Source organism: Leptonotus elevatus, chromosome 1 (assembly GCF_054856555.1).
Source record: "Leptonotus elevatus isolate MCC_2025b chromosome 1, RoL_Lele_1.0, whole genome shotgun sequence".
Classification (NCBI taxonomy): Eukaryota; Metazoa; Chordata; class Actinopteri; order Syngnathiformes; family Syngnathidae; genus Leptonotus; species Leptonotus elevatus.
This window is the reverse complement of record NC_141239.1, coordinates 53,020,023-53,037,586: the sequence shown is the minus strand read 5'-3', so window position 1 is coordinate 53,037,586 and position 17,564 is coordinate 53,020,023. Positions and strand designations below refer to the sequence as shown.

General features: G+C 38.4%; 1 protein-coding gene across 1 annotated transcript in view; it reads right to left on the bottom strand.

Annotated features, from left to right (window-relative positions):
• Positions 1-5,752: 5,752 nt before the first annotated feature.
• fbxl16 (F-box and leucine-rich repeat protein 16) overlaps positions 5,753-17,564 on the bottom strand; it is a 45,506-nt gene continuing 33,694 nt past the window's right edge. The window contains exons 3-7 of the mRNA XM_086069580.1: positions 16,243-16,485; positions 14,004-14,269; positions 11,735-11,819; positions 11,551-11,614; positions 5,753-9,947 (exon numbers count right to left, since the gene is read on the bottom strand). Of these exons, the coding sequence (XP_085925706.1) occupies positions 9,799-9,947; positions 11,551-11,614; positions 11,735-11,819; positions 14,004-14,269; positions 16,243-16,485 (807 nt within the window). The 3' untranslated portion in view covers positions 5,753-9,798. The remainder of the gene's footprint in view (positions 9,948-11,550; positions 11,615-11,734; positions 11,820-14,003; positions 14,270-16,242; positions 16,486-17,564) is intronic.

The window sequence follows — 17,564 nt, the reverse complement described above, 5'->3', positions numbered from 1 at the left end:
AACTTCCATTCCACACTCAAAAGGTTATATCAAATTAAAGTATTTCTAGATGGACGATACAATCTATAAAGGCAGGAGGAAAAAATAAATTGAATTGAGAAGACTAAATGCAATATTGTTCTGGTAGCAAGATGTTCAACATAAGGGCAAATGAAAATTACGACCATTCCTGGTAGGATACAGATGAAATCAGATGAAAAGGCAAATAAACTTTGACAAATAACAGGGAGATCTAGCTTATTGTAAATGTACTTGTGCATAAATAAGCAAGAAAGTAATTTAACCAATTTAATGTAGGAATGCTGGTTGAGTGTATTAAATGGATGTTGGTTCACTCTCAACTAGTGTACACAATGTCAGCTATGGGTAATTTACTATAAGTACATTATAGTACAATGTCCTATCTCCTCTTTGTAGCATTATTCTACTCAATTGGAGCTTGACTTGTTCTCAGACTTGTGTTGCCTTCCTTAAAAACAAAAACAAACAAACACCCAGCTACTCAGCAAAAAAAGTAAGTTTTAAATTTAAGGTGATATAGGACTGGGCTGCATCAGACTGAATCTTGAGTCCAAATATTAGACAACCCCCCCCCCCCCCCCAACATATAATTTTGATGCAGTGCCATCCTACATCCTCAAAACTGCAACTACAATAATAGACAGCAATAATAATCAGTGGTGGGAACCTCAGAACAAGATTACTGTTTTGTTGTATTGTTCTGTCAACGTTCTACTTCTAATCTCCACATTTAAAAAGACATGTCTGTATTTTCTTCTCATTTTGTCAAAATGGGTTATTACACATTGCAAACCCGAAAGTAGAGAGAAATGAAATCAACTGCAGTTGAGATCTTGATTGTTATCCTTCTTGTGGTCTTATATGGCGTAAAAAAACAGGGACCGTAGCGACATGGAGGAACATGAACCAACTATTGAGCATGAATGACGGCAACAAATGTATTTATATTTTCAGGCTTAAGCCACATGCCTAATTCGTAAATAAACACAGAGCAGCTCAGCTTCTGTCTTGTGCATATGTATACCAGTGTGGTGCTTCCAGCAACATTTCAATGCATTTCTCACGCTCTTCCTATCCAGGCAAAGCAATAACCAATGACACCATTGGGGTTTTATAGCACTTTTTATTTTTATTTTGCTCCAGTACTGTTGTACTTGTCTGCAGTGTTTGTTAGCTGCAAATTTGACATCCTTTCTCTAATAAATTGAACTAATAATCCAGATTTCTTCGCCTGATTTGTGATCCGGATGCATCATTTCTGAATAGTGCTCAAAACAGGTGCCCCAGTGTGACGAAAGTGCAGTGGAAGTTGACAGAAGGGCGTAAATGAGAGGTGAAGGAGGCCGACACCGCAGACTGGAGTGTAAGCATTGCCACAGAGCTGCGGTGGCAGGGTTCTCACACCAGCCACTTCCTCAACCTTCTCACGCTATGAGGCTCACTGAGCTGTCACGATCACTGTGTGCAGACAAGCGAGTGTCTCTTGGTGAGAGTTTCAATCCTGGCGGTCCTCTTTTTGAGAAGGAAAAGCCATATGGTTTGGGACGCCTGCTCACTAAACGGTTCTGGTCAAGAAACTTCCTTTGACTTAACTTGTCTCACTCACAAACACGCGCATGCAAACACACACACATGCACGCTAGCAGCTAAATGCTAGCTTTGATGAGCTGGTGAACATTCCTAAAAAAATTAGTAAATTAGTACCAAACTATATATTGAAATTCGGATTCAAGATTTATTGTCAAACAACAAAATTATGTTTGGAGCATCAACACTGTTTGTGTGCCACAGGTGCATAAACCAGAAAACTCCTTAAATAACCCAGTGTAAACATTTAGCCAGTTATGACACGAATGCATCTTAATAGTGACAGTTGAAGCAGCACCAGAGGGCATATACACACGTGAATATTTAAACATATCGTTTGGCCATATTAAAACTGTCCTCTGGTGCCCCCTATTGATGACACCTCTGTACTGCTGTGGTCCCATGAGCGTTGTGTTCTTAACACTAAATGGGAGTTTCCCTTGAATTAGGACATTTTAGATAGCCACATTTGTATTAACTCATAAAGATGGTGTGAGCCAATAAAGAGGCTCCAATGTCCTATTCCACTTCAGAGGGTTGTAAATTGTGTGTGAGAATGAAACGTGTATATTTGCTGACAGTGTCACTGCTGTTCAAACACTTTTATTTCTGTGAAAGAATACAGTAATGAAGCTAAAACAAAAAATTTAAACACAATCATTTATAGAACACATATGTTCACTTTCATTGACTTTCAATCCATGTCAATGCTACATATCTTTTAAAACTTCAACTTGAGAAAGCAGGCCAGTGAGTGCTGTTGTAGTGAACATTGTCTGGTTGCTAATTTTTGCAAACTCATCAAGGACAAAATAACTCCATTTTAGTCTTGCCATCCTTCAGAGACCGTTTCAACTGCACAGATGACCATCCCCCATCTCTGGAATGCGGAATCCTCCAGAAGACCCCCAAAGATAACAAAGAGAAAAAAAAAAGCTTTTTTCCAGAACCCGCCTAGGCGTCTTCTTTTGCAGCAGAACATGAAATGTTATGTTTGCCATTCTATAATGTTGTTGTGAATGTGTTTCATGTGTGTGGGCATTTCCTCACTCGCACTATCTTCCTTTTTTATCAGTGCATGTAGATGAGTAACAGTTGTAAGCTTTGGGTTACTTTCTGTAAATATTAGTCATGTATAAATTGATTTAACTTTGACCTCAAGGATTTAGGATTATCTCTAAATCTTTTATCAAAGAGGCGACCAAAGTTTAATCTTAACATTTTTCACAAAATTCGCACTTTCAAAGAGGTATAAGATGGTCATCTTCCACCAGCCTCTGTATGAAACCTAGACTAATGTTTGCCAATGACCCTCAACAAGACAGACACTGAACAAGTCAGGTAGTGTTCAAGAACCACATGAGTAGCCCACCAACCTGGTCTAAAAATAGCTCACCAGTGACATGAAACGAAATTTTCTTACTGTTGCTGAGTGTTGTCTTTTTTTTTCTTTTAACTGTTTTTTTTTTTAATGACAATTGCGTTGGTGAAAAAACGCTATTAATTTCTTCTTATTTAAAAACACAACATGCTTATCCTAGTGTGTTATCACACTATAGCGTTTGTAGAGACAAGCTAGCAGGCATCAAGAGGATGAGGAGATAATTTACCTCCAAATAATTGAAGCAAATTTGGTCTTTCAGAAGTGTGTATGTAACTGGTAGGCCGTTGCATTCATCACTACTCAACAAGTAGTTCTCAATTTCAAAAAGGTTGGTGACTGGTGTAGAATGTGGACAGACCGACCGATATATCCTTTGTGTACAATGGTATTTATTTATTTATTTATTTTCATTCGGTAATGTCATCATCATTGCTCTTTTTTTTTCTTTTTTTATATATATATATATATATATATATATATATATATATATATATATATATATATATATATATATATATATATATATTATTTTTTTTTGTATGTGGGTGAGTATGTGTATGTGCGTGCGTGCGTGTATTTGTTAGCTCACCAAAAACCTATTAGAAAAAAAAAAATCCCATACCGTTCACCTAAACCGAACACCGCCGTCAGGAGACCCAAGGGGACCAAAGAAGGAAAGTGAAATCCAGCACCGACCAGACACCACCCACCGGGCCACCCACCAGAATTCTTCCCCAACCCCAGAAACATCTAAATTCCAACAAATCCAAAAAAAAATAAAAAATCAGGGAGACCTCAAGAGACCGAAGGAGACTGAGGAAAGGAAGGAAGGACAGACGAAGCCGAGTGAGATCCACAGACACCAGCCTCCACCGATTCAATGACCTGAGGAGGAAGCAGATTGTGTCTGAGTTTCGATAGATGCTGGTGTGGTGGATCTGGCATGCATGAAAATCTCACACCTCAGGGCCCCCCAGGCCGGGGCAGCGCCAAAGGATGACCCCCAGGCCCCGCCAGGGCCACCGGCCGGAGAGCAAACCCAGGAGCAGGAGCGCCCACCACCCCAACACAGCCCGCGCCCCCGACCCAACACAGCAGGACGGGGCACTACAGGCCCGCCAGGCACCCCACCGGCCCACAACCCCCGCACCCCCCACGAACCAAACCTGATCAGGGTTTCAATTGTGAACCTTTTTTCTGGGGGTGTACAGCACCTCACGTTTGGGCTTCAATATCTGTAATAGCGCTGCTCAGACTGAATTAAACCTGGTTTTTCAGACACATTCTCCTTATATATGCACACGTTCCTATGTAACTTTGTGTTGCGGAATTTGGATGCTGAGAAACTATGTGAAAGTGAGTTGAAGAGCTGTAGTCATTTGAGACCATCATGTGGTATCTTGGTGCGAAGAAACTATGTGGAAGTGAGTTGAGGAGTTTCATTAGGATAAAATCCATCAAGAGACATTAAGATATGCTTCCTTCATATTTAACAGAAGTTTCCATCTGTCGTCCTTAATAATAATAATTAAAAAATATATATAAATAAAAATGTGTAGTCACTTTAGCAACTCAATGGTCTCTTTGCACAAATACACTACTTCCTGAACTCGATACCACTCCTTAATTTCCTGTCTTTCATGATTGGACAAACTGATTAATAATTTTTTTATTTTGTATGTGGGTGAGAATGTGCGTGTGTATGTGTGCGTGCGTGCGAGTGTGTACTAATTAGTTCACCTCAAACCTATTATAAATCCCATACCGTTTACCTAAACCGAATACTTCAGAATCCAGCTGGAGTCGTGAGGTTGTCAGGAGACCCAAGGAAGGATCAAAGAAAAGAAAGGAAAGTGAAATCCAGCACCGACCAGACATTACTTACTACCCACCGGGTTACCAACCAGAGTCTTTCACCAACCCTAACTGATTAATCCAGGTGTGTCTGGTTACTGAGGTCAGGCACACCTGGATTAATCAGTTTGTTCAATCATGAAAGACAGGAAATGAAGGAGTGGTGCTGAGTTCAGGAAGTAGTGGATTTGTGCAAATTATTAGTTTATTTTCTTTGCCTATTAAACCCATTGGAATTATTAATGGTAGCCAGACTAAACTTTGAAGAAAGAAATTCATTCTAGAATGCTACTAGTGGGTAATCACAGTATTACCATACCTGATCTGTTGTAGGGAATTAAATAACAAAAATATTTTCTTTCCTTCCTTTCTCTTCCATCCCATTTCAAGGCGAGCTGCTTAAGCTGCTTGTCTATCATTGCTAAGAGACAACAACAAAACACACACAACAACAAAAGCAACGTAAGTGGAAAGTACACACACTGCGTCATAATTTCATTATCAGTAAACGGTCTATATTTATTTGACTGTTGACAGTTGTGCTGTACAAGGATTGTAACAAAATGGTGACAGATGTATACAAAGACTGTAGACAGCAGTAGAAGTGACAGGTACAATTTTCTCTTTGAAAATGTTCCTTCGCTAATGTACCGTGGACTAAGATTTGAAATGCCTGACAGTACATGTCCATTTATGATATGTAAACTTGCACCTGAACCTATGGAAGCTCATTACAGACAATGTTATGTTCAGTTATCAAATTTAGGAATAATGAAATTCAGGATTTTAATTTCTCCAATAATAAATACTGATGGAATGATACTAACGACTTACAACAATTGCTATATATATATATATATATATATATATATATATATATATATATATATATATATATATATATATATATATATATATATATATATCCACAATCCTTTAACCACTGAATTTATTTTCTATATTTTATTTATATTTATTTAATTTTTCGCCCCCAGCTGTCACTTGTTTAAAATTCCAAGACATAGAAAATTGACCGCTGTCAATCTGATGATCAGAACTTTTTGTTTGTATGTACTGAGGATGATGGACACAATACCATTAAATCAAAATCAAAACACCAAATAAATAATAGTTAATAAAATCCTTTAATACATGTTCTGTCATAGTTATGATGGCATGATAAACATACACCACAGCCTAGTTCTGGTCAAGATTTTTGTTGTTGTTGTTGTCATTAATAAGCTTCCATAGATTTCATTTTGCATGATCAAATCATAAATCTTGCCCTTAAACATTTTAGTAGTAGTATAGTGTAAACATTTGTTAGCCACGACAAAGTTATATGTCAGACTTCATATTTTTCCTGCCACATTCAAGACAATGACAGTGAATGTATCATGTTAGCACTAGGTCAAATATTGATTTTAGGTGTTGAAATGTTGGGGAATGGGGGGATATCTAAAACAGCAATCGTTGCAAATGTGAAGCAATGTCTCTCAATAAATAAAACCATATAGGTGAGACCCAAATTAATTTAAATAAATAGATAAATAAATATGTACAATGAACATTTGAAGGACAGCCTTCATGAAATACAGAGCAACTAAAAACATGCATCATGTACAGTCCACGTACGAGGCAAAGCAGCAACGTGTGGCGCTGCAGATTTATTTGGCACAACCTAACGCTGGCTGTCACTCAGCCAGACCTTTCAGTTGGCAGTTAGCACGTCTGACGACACACTAGAGGCAGAAAAAAAATTGATAAAATGGCAGTGTGGCTCATTGTCAGGCAACTTAATCGCCCAATTAATATCAAACCAATTCTATCAAAATAAATATTTGCTTTGAAATGAGCCAGACAAATGAACAGATGCCTTTTTATGTTTGTTCTGTATTGCTAACCTGTTGCATTTTAGCTCAGTGTGGCTTTTCTTTGTAATTATAACATTTAGATTTGACTTTAAATCCTCCACCAATATTCAGCTTACATTTTTGAACACTTGCACTCATTTTTTGTGCCTTGAGATATGAGTGATCCAATGACCAAGTTGTTCAAGCTATGCGCTGTCTTTTAGCTAATTGTTTGCTTTGAATTGGGAACCAAAATGTCTGGCTTTTTTTTGGGGCAGATATACAGTAAAATTCTTCAAAAGAGGTTACAAACTGTTTAATGCCACTTCCAGTTCAAGTTTACTGTCAAACTGGACACAAAGCAAAGTGAATTACACCATATTAAAAGCAAGCACATAAATCTGCAAGCTTAATGCTAACACATAATGGGAAATGTCATAGACGGGCTAACGAATAGCATCGATGTGGCTAACACTTTACGCAACAGATATTTAAACACAAATGGTACAGCAAAACATGTACAGAGCCAATAAAACAATTCTCACATAAATATATTCGTTATCCTCTGAAAAAATTATCACTATTACTATACTATACTATATTACACTATTATTGTAAAATATAATCGAGTAAAATATATATAAAATGTTTGCATTTTCGTTTTTTGTTGTTGTTGTGGGGCGGGGGGGGGGGCAGGCTGGAATCAATTGATGACATTTCCATTCAAAAAGATGATGAACAAATTAAACTCATATCTCAAGGCACCACTGTATAAGGTTAATATGATAATTCATATACCCTGATTTCACTTTGAGGCAGCAAAAAGTGAATTTTTATTTGGTGAATGGGTATCATTGAACTGAAAATGACATGAAGTAGCATAGAGATAAATAAATTGTATTGGGAACAGAAGCTGTATTTCAGTATTTCCATCTTCCTTTTTCTTGACATGTTGCTTTCCTTAACATTCGAACCAAAAAGTTCCATTACCAAAACGCCTTCCTAATATCCCGGGAATGTTTTAAGACCTCACGTGCTGCTTTTAAATTTCCGTATTACTGAATCAACATTGTCAAGAATGTAAAGCCTTTGAGTATCAACCTAGCTGATATTTTGCAAGCCGATTTGACTGTTTTCTGTTGTCTCTTCTCTCGTCGTAGGAACTAAAAACAATCCATTTCAGTTTGCTCGTAACATTTCAACAACAAACTAACAAGCTGTAAAGACTGCCCGCCACGCCTTGACTCGAAATCTGCCCGTCTGTCAATCACATTTATGAAATCGTAGCATGTTTAAATTATTTCTTCTTTTATTTCCTACAAGCTACTGCACCTCCTGTGAAGTGCACCTCACACTTGAAAAGCGCTTCTCAAAAGGTTTGCAGAACTCTGTAGACTTCCTACAAATTACAATCTTGTGCCTTTCTGTTATTTCCAGTCCTGTTTAGTCAAATAAAACAAATGCTAGTCAAGATTTTGACAATTTGGGTCTTTGTCTGGTTTATCTATGCATCACTCCAAAAGATAACATAAAAGGCATCCGTCAATTAGTTTCTAACTCTGAGATAAGCTATAGTTTACCAGCATGTCTACTACATTTCAGGAGTTCTTGACCTTTCGTGGACATGGCATGGTTATCACCATTACTGTGCTACTGGGAGAGTACAGGTTTCTGCGGACTATAATGTGATATATCAATTGATATTTTCATGGATGTGCCTGAAAAGCATGTTTGCCGGGTAATTTGTGAATGAGCCAGCTAACAGAACAACAGCAGCCAAAAAAAGACAAACAAAAAAGAAACTCCTAGGCGGAGTTAATAAATACTGTAGTGAAATCCCCCGACTTTTCATAAAGTAATTTGACCCCATGGGGTCCACAATTCATGTTCACTAGAAACACACAATTGCAAATAGAAACACTAAACCATCCATGTGTTTCGACCACAATTTGAAGTGAAGTTCCAAAATTCAACATCCCTTCACTGTTGGAATACTTCAAATGGACACTTTGTCATCAGACTTGAACATTTCAAGGCAGGGTACATACAGCCTTGCAAGCATGAAACCTTTCAAGGCAAAAGCACTTAACCGTCAGCAACATTTCTCCAGCAAAAAAAGTAGAACTCTGTTTTCACACTCTTCCACTGCTTCTCCGACTAATCTTTAAAGACACAAAAGCGATAGTGTACAACAGCGTCTTATTTCGAGCTAGAATTTCACTGCCTTGCAAAAAAAGAAAAAGAGAAGTGAGGAAATGTAAAACTAAAAGTTAGTCAAGCGTGCAAGTCCAACAAAAGAGGACAAACAATGTAAACAGTTGTTTTGCAAATGTCTTGCCATGTTTTTTGACTTCTGATAACATACGGACATGGGGGTTGGGGCGGAGGGGGGTGGGGGGTAGTGGTGGTATCCGCCAAGAATTGCGGAGCCTATGAGTTCATGAGTTCACACGTCACACGCACGAAGAGGGAGAAAAAGAGAAAGAGAAGTTCCATCCGAGAAATTGTCGGATTTCATCACCGGCTGGTTTGTGTCTGAACAAGAGAACACTGAAGCTTTAAGGAAAAAGAGACGCGTATATTACATAGTGATGAAAAAAAACATGTTAGTATTTATGGTCTTGTTTCACTGACCACGTACACTATGTGTGTGAGTGCATTTAAAGTGATTAAGCACAAGTGTGAGTTCCACCAGAACAGCAACACAAAAGTCCGTATTTGTGTTTTTCAATACCACTTTGTTGCAGCTGGATCCACACGCACGCCTTTGAGTGTGGATCCAATCTGCTGTGGGAAATCATCCAAGTTTATTGTCTGAAACCTCTTGCGCCTTTCCAAAAAGAAATGTGACAAGACGTCATACCAGGCCTTTCGCTGCAACGCCATCCGGTCGCGAGGCACACGTCGTCCCTCTTTTCTCAGTCCTCCTGCTGGTCAGCCTACTCAATGGAGTGTTGTAGAAAGACAGGCTGGGGGGTTGGGGTGGGGGGATGAGGAATGGTGTTCTACATCCTGGCCGGCATTTGACGAGAGTGTGGAAGAGAAACGAGGAAGAAGGTGGAAGTATTGCGGTTGGTTGCCGTGGGTGGGATAGCGGTCTTATTCGATAACCATGCAGCGCGGCAGGTGTTGCGAGTAGTATTTGAAGAGCTCGGCGGTGGCTCCCGGGCAGTTGGTCAGCTCCAGTTCCTCCAGATCCTGCAGCTGGATCAGGCCTGATAGGCCGGTGGTGGTCAGCATAGGGCAACCTAGAGGAGGGGGACTCATCTGTTTACGCATGTCTCCGCTTGCAACTTTAAATGAAATGCTTACAGTTGATTCGCATATATCCGGGCTTCAACATTTGCCAATTCACCTATTTGGTGGATACAAATTACAGTAGGAAAAAGTAATGCTTTGGCGCCATCTTGTGGCATCACCTTTTTCGGGGGCTCTTTATCTGTCTCTGGCAACTGCTAGTTGAGGTTCACACTGTAGTCAGCAGCAATATTTTTTATATGATGGAAACAATTAATACAGCGGAACCTCAGGTTACAAATGTTCCTTAAGCCCGTTCTTACACCAAAATGTTCGCAAACCAGGGTAATGTTGCCCATTGAAATAAACGCAAATACAAATTAAACCATTCCAGCTGCAGAGCAATATTATATTTACCTTATTTTGATTATTGCGTGGTTAAAAATAAAGGCTCAGAAAATTTTCTTTTTGGAGCAGTTTTGCTAAGCAATAAGCAATGACTTGATTTGAGGAGCAACTTTCTAATCTTGAGGAAGATTTTTTTTGCATCCCTGAAGCAATGGTTTGATTAAAAAATAAAAATACAACAATATAAATAATGAACAATTAATTAATTTTTTCATATCATCAACAGTTTTTATTTCTTAAATTCACATTGCACATAGCTGCAAACTGTGAAACGTTTTCAGTGGGGAAATATCAAACACAAATGTAAGAGACAGTTTATATTAGTCTTATACTAAATTAAATGCAAAGTTAAGTTGATTCGTTTTTTTAAACGAGAGATCTACTGTAACGTAATTTAGAAAAGATTTATTGTGCAGACCTCAAAAGTCAAATCAAAACTCAGGATTGGAGACAAGATTCTATCGTGAAAACAAACAAATCACATTATTGATGTTATAAATATTGTATTCTATAAATACTTTTAATCTTATAGGCCACTTTTCCAGGCTGATGTACATCGTAATGTAACATAAATTTTAAGCATACGTTTTTTTTTCTCTTCTCACAAATCATTATCTGTCTATGCCAGCAACCTATAACAACAGGAAGTACCGGTATGTACGTTTTCAATCTATAGCACAAGGTACATAATTGTTATGTGTATACACTTTTTGTGACATTTATTGTTAGGTGGTGTTGTGCCATGTAAAATACTGTATGCACCTTGGCTCAATAAAGGTTTGGAAACACAGCTGATATGAGTGAGTACAGGTTGGGTAACATTTACATAATAATTAGCGAAAAATTATTACGTTTACATAATTTAAAATTAATAAGGTGTGAGTAAAAATGAATGTGCAGCGACATTTTTGGGTTTTTCAATTTCTTAAGAGTAACCACTAGATGGCGGTGTGAGATAAAAAATCAGCACAAATACAGTATCTTTGCACCTATGGTATTACAGTATATTATTTGGCAGGGGTATTCTATTAGTGGTGTATTCACCACTACAAGTGTAACACAAACTGGATCATTGCACACCAGTCATAAATTCAAACATTATATGGGACTGCTGTAAAACTTATGACCCCACTTTTCAATTAATTCACGATTTTCACATTTCCCCATATATCTCAGCATAGCATAAAGCAATCACCTGTACAGTACCTGCTAGAGAGAGTAGACGGAGGCTCCTCATTCCAAACAAATGCTGTAGCCCAAAATCCTGCACCTGAGCATGTCACACACAAACAATCACGTGTAATAATGAAAAACAACCACCAGTTTGCTCCAGCAACATCATTTAAACACTTTTTTTTTTTTTTTTTACATGTTATGTATATTTTGTTACCTGACAACACCAGCGCAGATAGAGGCTCCGCAATGATGACATTGTGGACAAATAGCCCAAGCCTGTGTCTGTGATTCGTACACACCTATAAGTAAGCACAATAAACTTAGCCATGTCAACAACATAGATTTTATGTGTATTGAAGCCCAAGAATATAAATAACATCAATTGATATTTTACATTCTGATAAATATTGTGTAGCATTGACACTGATCTGTCAAATTTCTTTGTGGTTTTCGTGGTGGTGTTGTAATTAAAATATCTCATAACGTCCACTAATAAACCCCAACGAGTGGGTCAAAATAATGAACCCAACCTTGGGCAAAAGCATCCCAATCTGCTCCAAATCCAAGCTTCCCAGCAAGTGGGTTAGGAAAACAACACAAAATTGTTGTGTGCGAAGACTCCAAATCATCCACGGGTGTGAATGTGAGTGTGAATAGCTGTTTGTCTCCATGTGGCCTGCAATTGGCTGGTAAGCAGTCCAGCGTGTACGAGGCCTCTCGCCCAAAGTCAGCTTGGATCGGATTCAGCTCACCCGTGACCCTAATGAGGACAAAGCTGTATAGAAATGGGATGGATGGTTGCATGTTTACCATCTCGCACTTTTGCTTTCCATTTGGTCACATCAAGCTCCAAACTGGATTTGTGATATAACACAGCTGATGTTCCATGAATGTTTTATTTCAGTGCATGTGTAAGGAAAACATATGAAAGTACATTTGATGAGTTGGCTGTTTTTAAGCGGGACTCAGCAGAATACCGACACCACCGTTACAAAGCTCTGCTCTCACCGGGATATTTTGCCCCTCAACCACTTCCCGGCTACAGCACTGAGTGTTATGATGACAAGAATCTGGAGGGACTATTGTGGCGTTATATTGTCCTCTTTGTGTGTGTGTCCACTATATCTACTGGAAGTATGAGTTAGTCACTCAATTATAAAAGGGCATTGGGCTGGACATAATGCATTATAGCTTCCACGTACATTAGTCACCCATGTAAACGGATGTGCTGATACTATTTCAGTTCTACTGTGTATTGTGACTAAAATGCTGTATAAGATGTCAAATAATGTCATTACATAAGTAATCTATTGCCTGATGGTGTAGGCCTATTTCTGCCATGACAATTGCGATAAATGGGTCTAAAAATGGTCGACTTCTACTATATCGCTGTTTGGCTGCTATTTGCATAACTAATGTGCAATATAAAACGCTGTGCCTTCTATTCAGAGTGTCTTTACACATGCCAGATTACAAATAGATCCAATCATTCACAATGCATGTTTTCTGGTGCGCTTTAGTCGAGAATACATGTCAGATATCTCCTCACTAACTAAACAAGATTCAAACACAGATCTCGTGACTGCGAGGCAGACATGCCAACCACACTGGGCCGCCAGGAGCAAAAGAAAATCGGATTATTCATCACTTCTGACTAACATGCTGATGATGTAAAACTGGAATGATGTGAGCTCAGAATGCATACATTGAATACAGTATGGTCTAGGAGCACTTTCTGAGGACTGTATTGTTTTTGTCTTTTAGAAAATACTGTGGATCCTTCAAAAGTTGTGTTGTATGGAATCTGACAACAATTTGGGGGGATATATGATATAATAGTATATTCCTGCACAATGTGCCCATTCCCAATTCAGACAGCCAACATCTATGATGTCATAAAATGGTTCTCTTGGACGCTAACATGGATTAGGTGCATTTTTAATGCAGGGTCAAGTGAATAGGACAGTATTTCTTTTTAAAGTAAAATTTTAATTTTACTCATCTTTATGATGATGAGTAAATCAGGTGTTACTCTATGTTGGAATTTTCTGGCGAGTTACTAGTAGTTACGTAGTTTAGTTATTTAGTTATTTACTTAGCTACTTACTTGACCAAATATATGACCAATATAATTGATTTAATATTTGTTAAATACAGAAGTCGATGCAATGTGCAAAGCGGTGTGTTGTTTCCTTGAAGCAATCATTTCCAGCACCGCCGGTCTGACAAAGACTGCTGTTCATTGTTCACTAAAATGTCCGCTTACTTCCGTGTGAATGGAAAGAAGCGAAAAAAGTATTATTGAAAAAAATGCTGATTATCACAGAGGGAGGATTAGGTGTATTTGCAGTTTATGTTTATCATTGAATCTCAGCAAATTGGACAGTGTTAGATTGAACTAAACTTTACTTGGTGGAAATGTGGCTTTACATAGTCACATTAAAGTAACTTTCATTACAAATTACACACACACAAACACTGACCTATCAAGGACGAGTTCCTCCAATTTATGCAGGTCACAGGCAATGTACTCCAGGGCCATGTCAGTGATTCGGGGGCACCATGACAAGTCCAAGCTGCGGAGCTTCCGCAGGTTCTCCGCCACCAGCTCCACACCGTCATCAGTGATTTTGGAGCAGCCGGAGAGGCTGAGTGCCGTCAGGTTGGGAAGGCTGTGCACCATATTTACCACGCCGTGATTGGTGATCTCCCAGCACGAGTGAAGCCGCAGAGTGTGGGTGGTGTAGCCCTGAATTGGGGGATGCTAGTTATTTCATGTGACAGAAAGTCATGCTATAGGAGAAGTCAAGCTTGTTCAGTTCCACCGCTTAAATTATGTTCTCATAAAGGGAGAATCAACTAATCAAGTGCAAAAGGCAAAAATAACTTACTTATTTTCTTACTAAGTTAGTTAGTTACTTATTTACTTACTTTAGGAAAGGGCACTATGACTAATACAATTAACTACATTTTCATGAAACACACAAATTAATTGAACAAAGCAGATGCAATGTAAATAGCATGTTAGCTGAAAGCATAATGGCTAGTATGAAAATGAGCAGAGAAGCTCGAAACACAACTTCCTGTTTCCACTGACAATCATGTCAAGCGTCTTCAAAGGTTGAGTAGGTTTACTTTATTTTTGTTTTATCTATTGTCCAACTTCTGTTTATACCTGTAGGCAGTGTTGGTCACTTGGATACAAGCCATTCTTAAAGTGGCTTCACTTCACAGAAGCTACCTTCCAGAGAAATCTAGCTAGCTAAGCTACAATAAAAATGACAAAAGTAGCTAAACATAGAAATAATGTAAGTCCAGTTGGGATGAGCCTCTAAAAGTAAAAGTACTTTGTACATTTTAAAACTTTGTAATTGTACTATTGGTGTGTGGATAACCATGCTTCTTAATACAACTACCAGGCAATAGCCCACCACTGTCTTGGACTGCGTAAGTGGCAACACTGTGTTATTACTAACATAACTGTATAGTGTTTGGAACAAATAGTCATAGTTGCAGTACAGTAGATGTGGTCATCATTCTCTGTTAAATTTGTCATCATTAAATATCAAATTAATTATGTAAATCAGTGGTGCCCAAACTATGGGCCCGTGCCCATTTGCAACCCGCCATCCATTTTCTAGCGGCCCTCAGCATATACAAAAAATAACTTTTGACACAGTCTGCTTTTCAAAATACGCAAAGAAACTATTTAAAACTAAAACAGAAATATTTCTATTTGTAGCTTAGTTAATGAAGTCATATATTTCAATTTCAGGAACAAATTTTTTTTCCTCCGCTGTCTGTGTCAAGGTCTGATTTGTGAACATATCACATTAATGATTAACTAAGATCCACAAGTAAACACTGCTTTAAAAAAAAACATTTTATTACCAATTATTCTTCCTTTAATTCTGAATATGGGGATTGGCTCAGGGCTGGGGCGGGCCAACCCAAAATCATGACAAATCCCAAACTGTTTGTCTTGTTTAAAAAAAACACAAAAAAAACTACTAAAATAACTATTGTACATAGTTGATCGACTTATTCGTTTTAGCATGTTCAATTTCAAAGTGGCCCCGGCATCCTTTGATTATTCTGTATGTGGCCCTCAAATGAAAAAGTTTGCACACCACTGACGTAAATAGACGACAACAATTTGTTTTTTAAGCACTAAATAATATTACTGAGGAACATAACCCAAAGTTATACTACTACTACTACTAATAATAATAATAATAATAATAAAATCTGATTTATATGCAGCTTTTTCTTTTGCTTTTGGACACATATATTTCTTTGAATTTTTCCTCCCTCTTTCTGTCTAAAGTGCACAAACACACTTACTGTTTTATTCTATTGCTGCCAAGAACATGCTGCTTGCTAGTGGTGCAGTATGTTAGCCATTGCTGTTTGCTGAGTGCTCACTGAATCGTGATGACTATTAGCTGGTGAATTGTTGTGTCAACTTTGGGAAGTACCTGAATGTGTGACTAAATTAGTGTTGTTGAACATCTTGAATGTTGATAGGAGCTTCTCTGTGACGTTGCAGCACAGGTAAACACGGGAATGTACAAGTGTTGTGTTAAGACACGATAACTATATTTTATAGCACGAAATTGTTAACGGTGATTGATGAAATGCACACTACTATGCCTTCTCCTCTGCTGTTGTACTTAGTTGTGAAATTGGTTCCATGGATGCTGGTCTCGTTTCCAATCCTACCTGTTTGGCTGTGAAGTAGGCCATGGCCGTGTCAGTCACATGGTAGGCCTGCAGGCTCAGCTCCGATAGGTTGGGCAGGAGCTGTGAGATGGCAGCGATGGCATCATCCGCTACGTTGATGCAGTCGCTGACACTGAGTGACGTTAGGCGGGCGTTTAGACTGGACCACAGGCCGGCCTCTGTGAAGTCGTTGCACCCTGACAGTTCCAGATGCATCAGACCCTGCATCTGCTCCAACATCACCTGCAAAACAAAGGACACATTTGGCCACGTTCACTCATATAGCTGATAAGATATTTGCGTTGACTGAATGGTTTAGGACATTTTATGTCCCACCCATCAAATTTAAAATATTTTGGTAACTCTGTTACCTTATTAGCACGGCAGAAGAAAAACTTGTCATCATCAAACACTTTTCCAAAACAATGGGTAGAGCAAAGATATTAGCCTAGATTGAATGTCTCACTCTACCTCATGCAACCCTGTCATGTACACGATCAGAACAAGACACTTTTTTCCCCCCTTTACTTATTTACATAAGTAAGTTTGTCCTCAGCTGGCTCAACAGCTAGCCTCTGCTTCTGAGAGAAAGCTAACATTCGTCTGGATTCGCAACCCTGCTACATGCAGCCCTGTTGCTGAGAGTGACAGGGTTGCACTACATTAAGAGGGTAGCTATTAAAAATGTGCACCATTGATCTGTAAGATGAGCTAATCAAGCCACAATAATAACCTGGTTTAATTAACTAATATCTCTGACTGTCAATCAAAACTAAACATTATTGTCTTTGTTAAGGTAGAATATTGTGGGGTGCATGCAACCGGCCCGAAAATGTACTGGCCATTCTATAACCACCCAAATTTCCAAATGGCCACACCGCCCCTATACAAAATCATTTCATTTCATTACTTTGAAACTAAGGTATATTGCTAAGCTTTCCAGCATTAACTGAATTTATACTTAATGTTAGTCTCCGTAGTTACATTTGGAAGAAAAATGTAAGTTAAAAGTCGCATTCTCACTAATAGGCGATGAGAATGAATTTCTCCTAATTGCAATTAACTCAATTCTGCTTTCTTATTCAATTCAACAGCCTGTGGGGTGGAGTCAATAGTAACCCATTCAAATTGATTCTGAATTCGGTGGTTAAAAGGTCCTGAATATACCAACGCGGATATAGGGTACAAGACTGAAAAATCTAATAACAGTTGCAATCAACAGCGTGGCATGCTGAGGCGCGTTTGAGAGGAATTATCATATTGCCTTGATGTTGTCCATGCTGCTGATGATGGCACTTGTAAAACAAGGTTTATACAACACG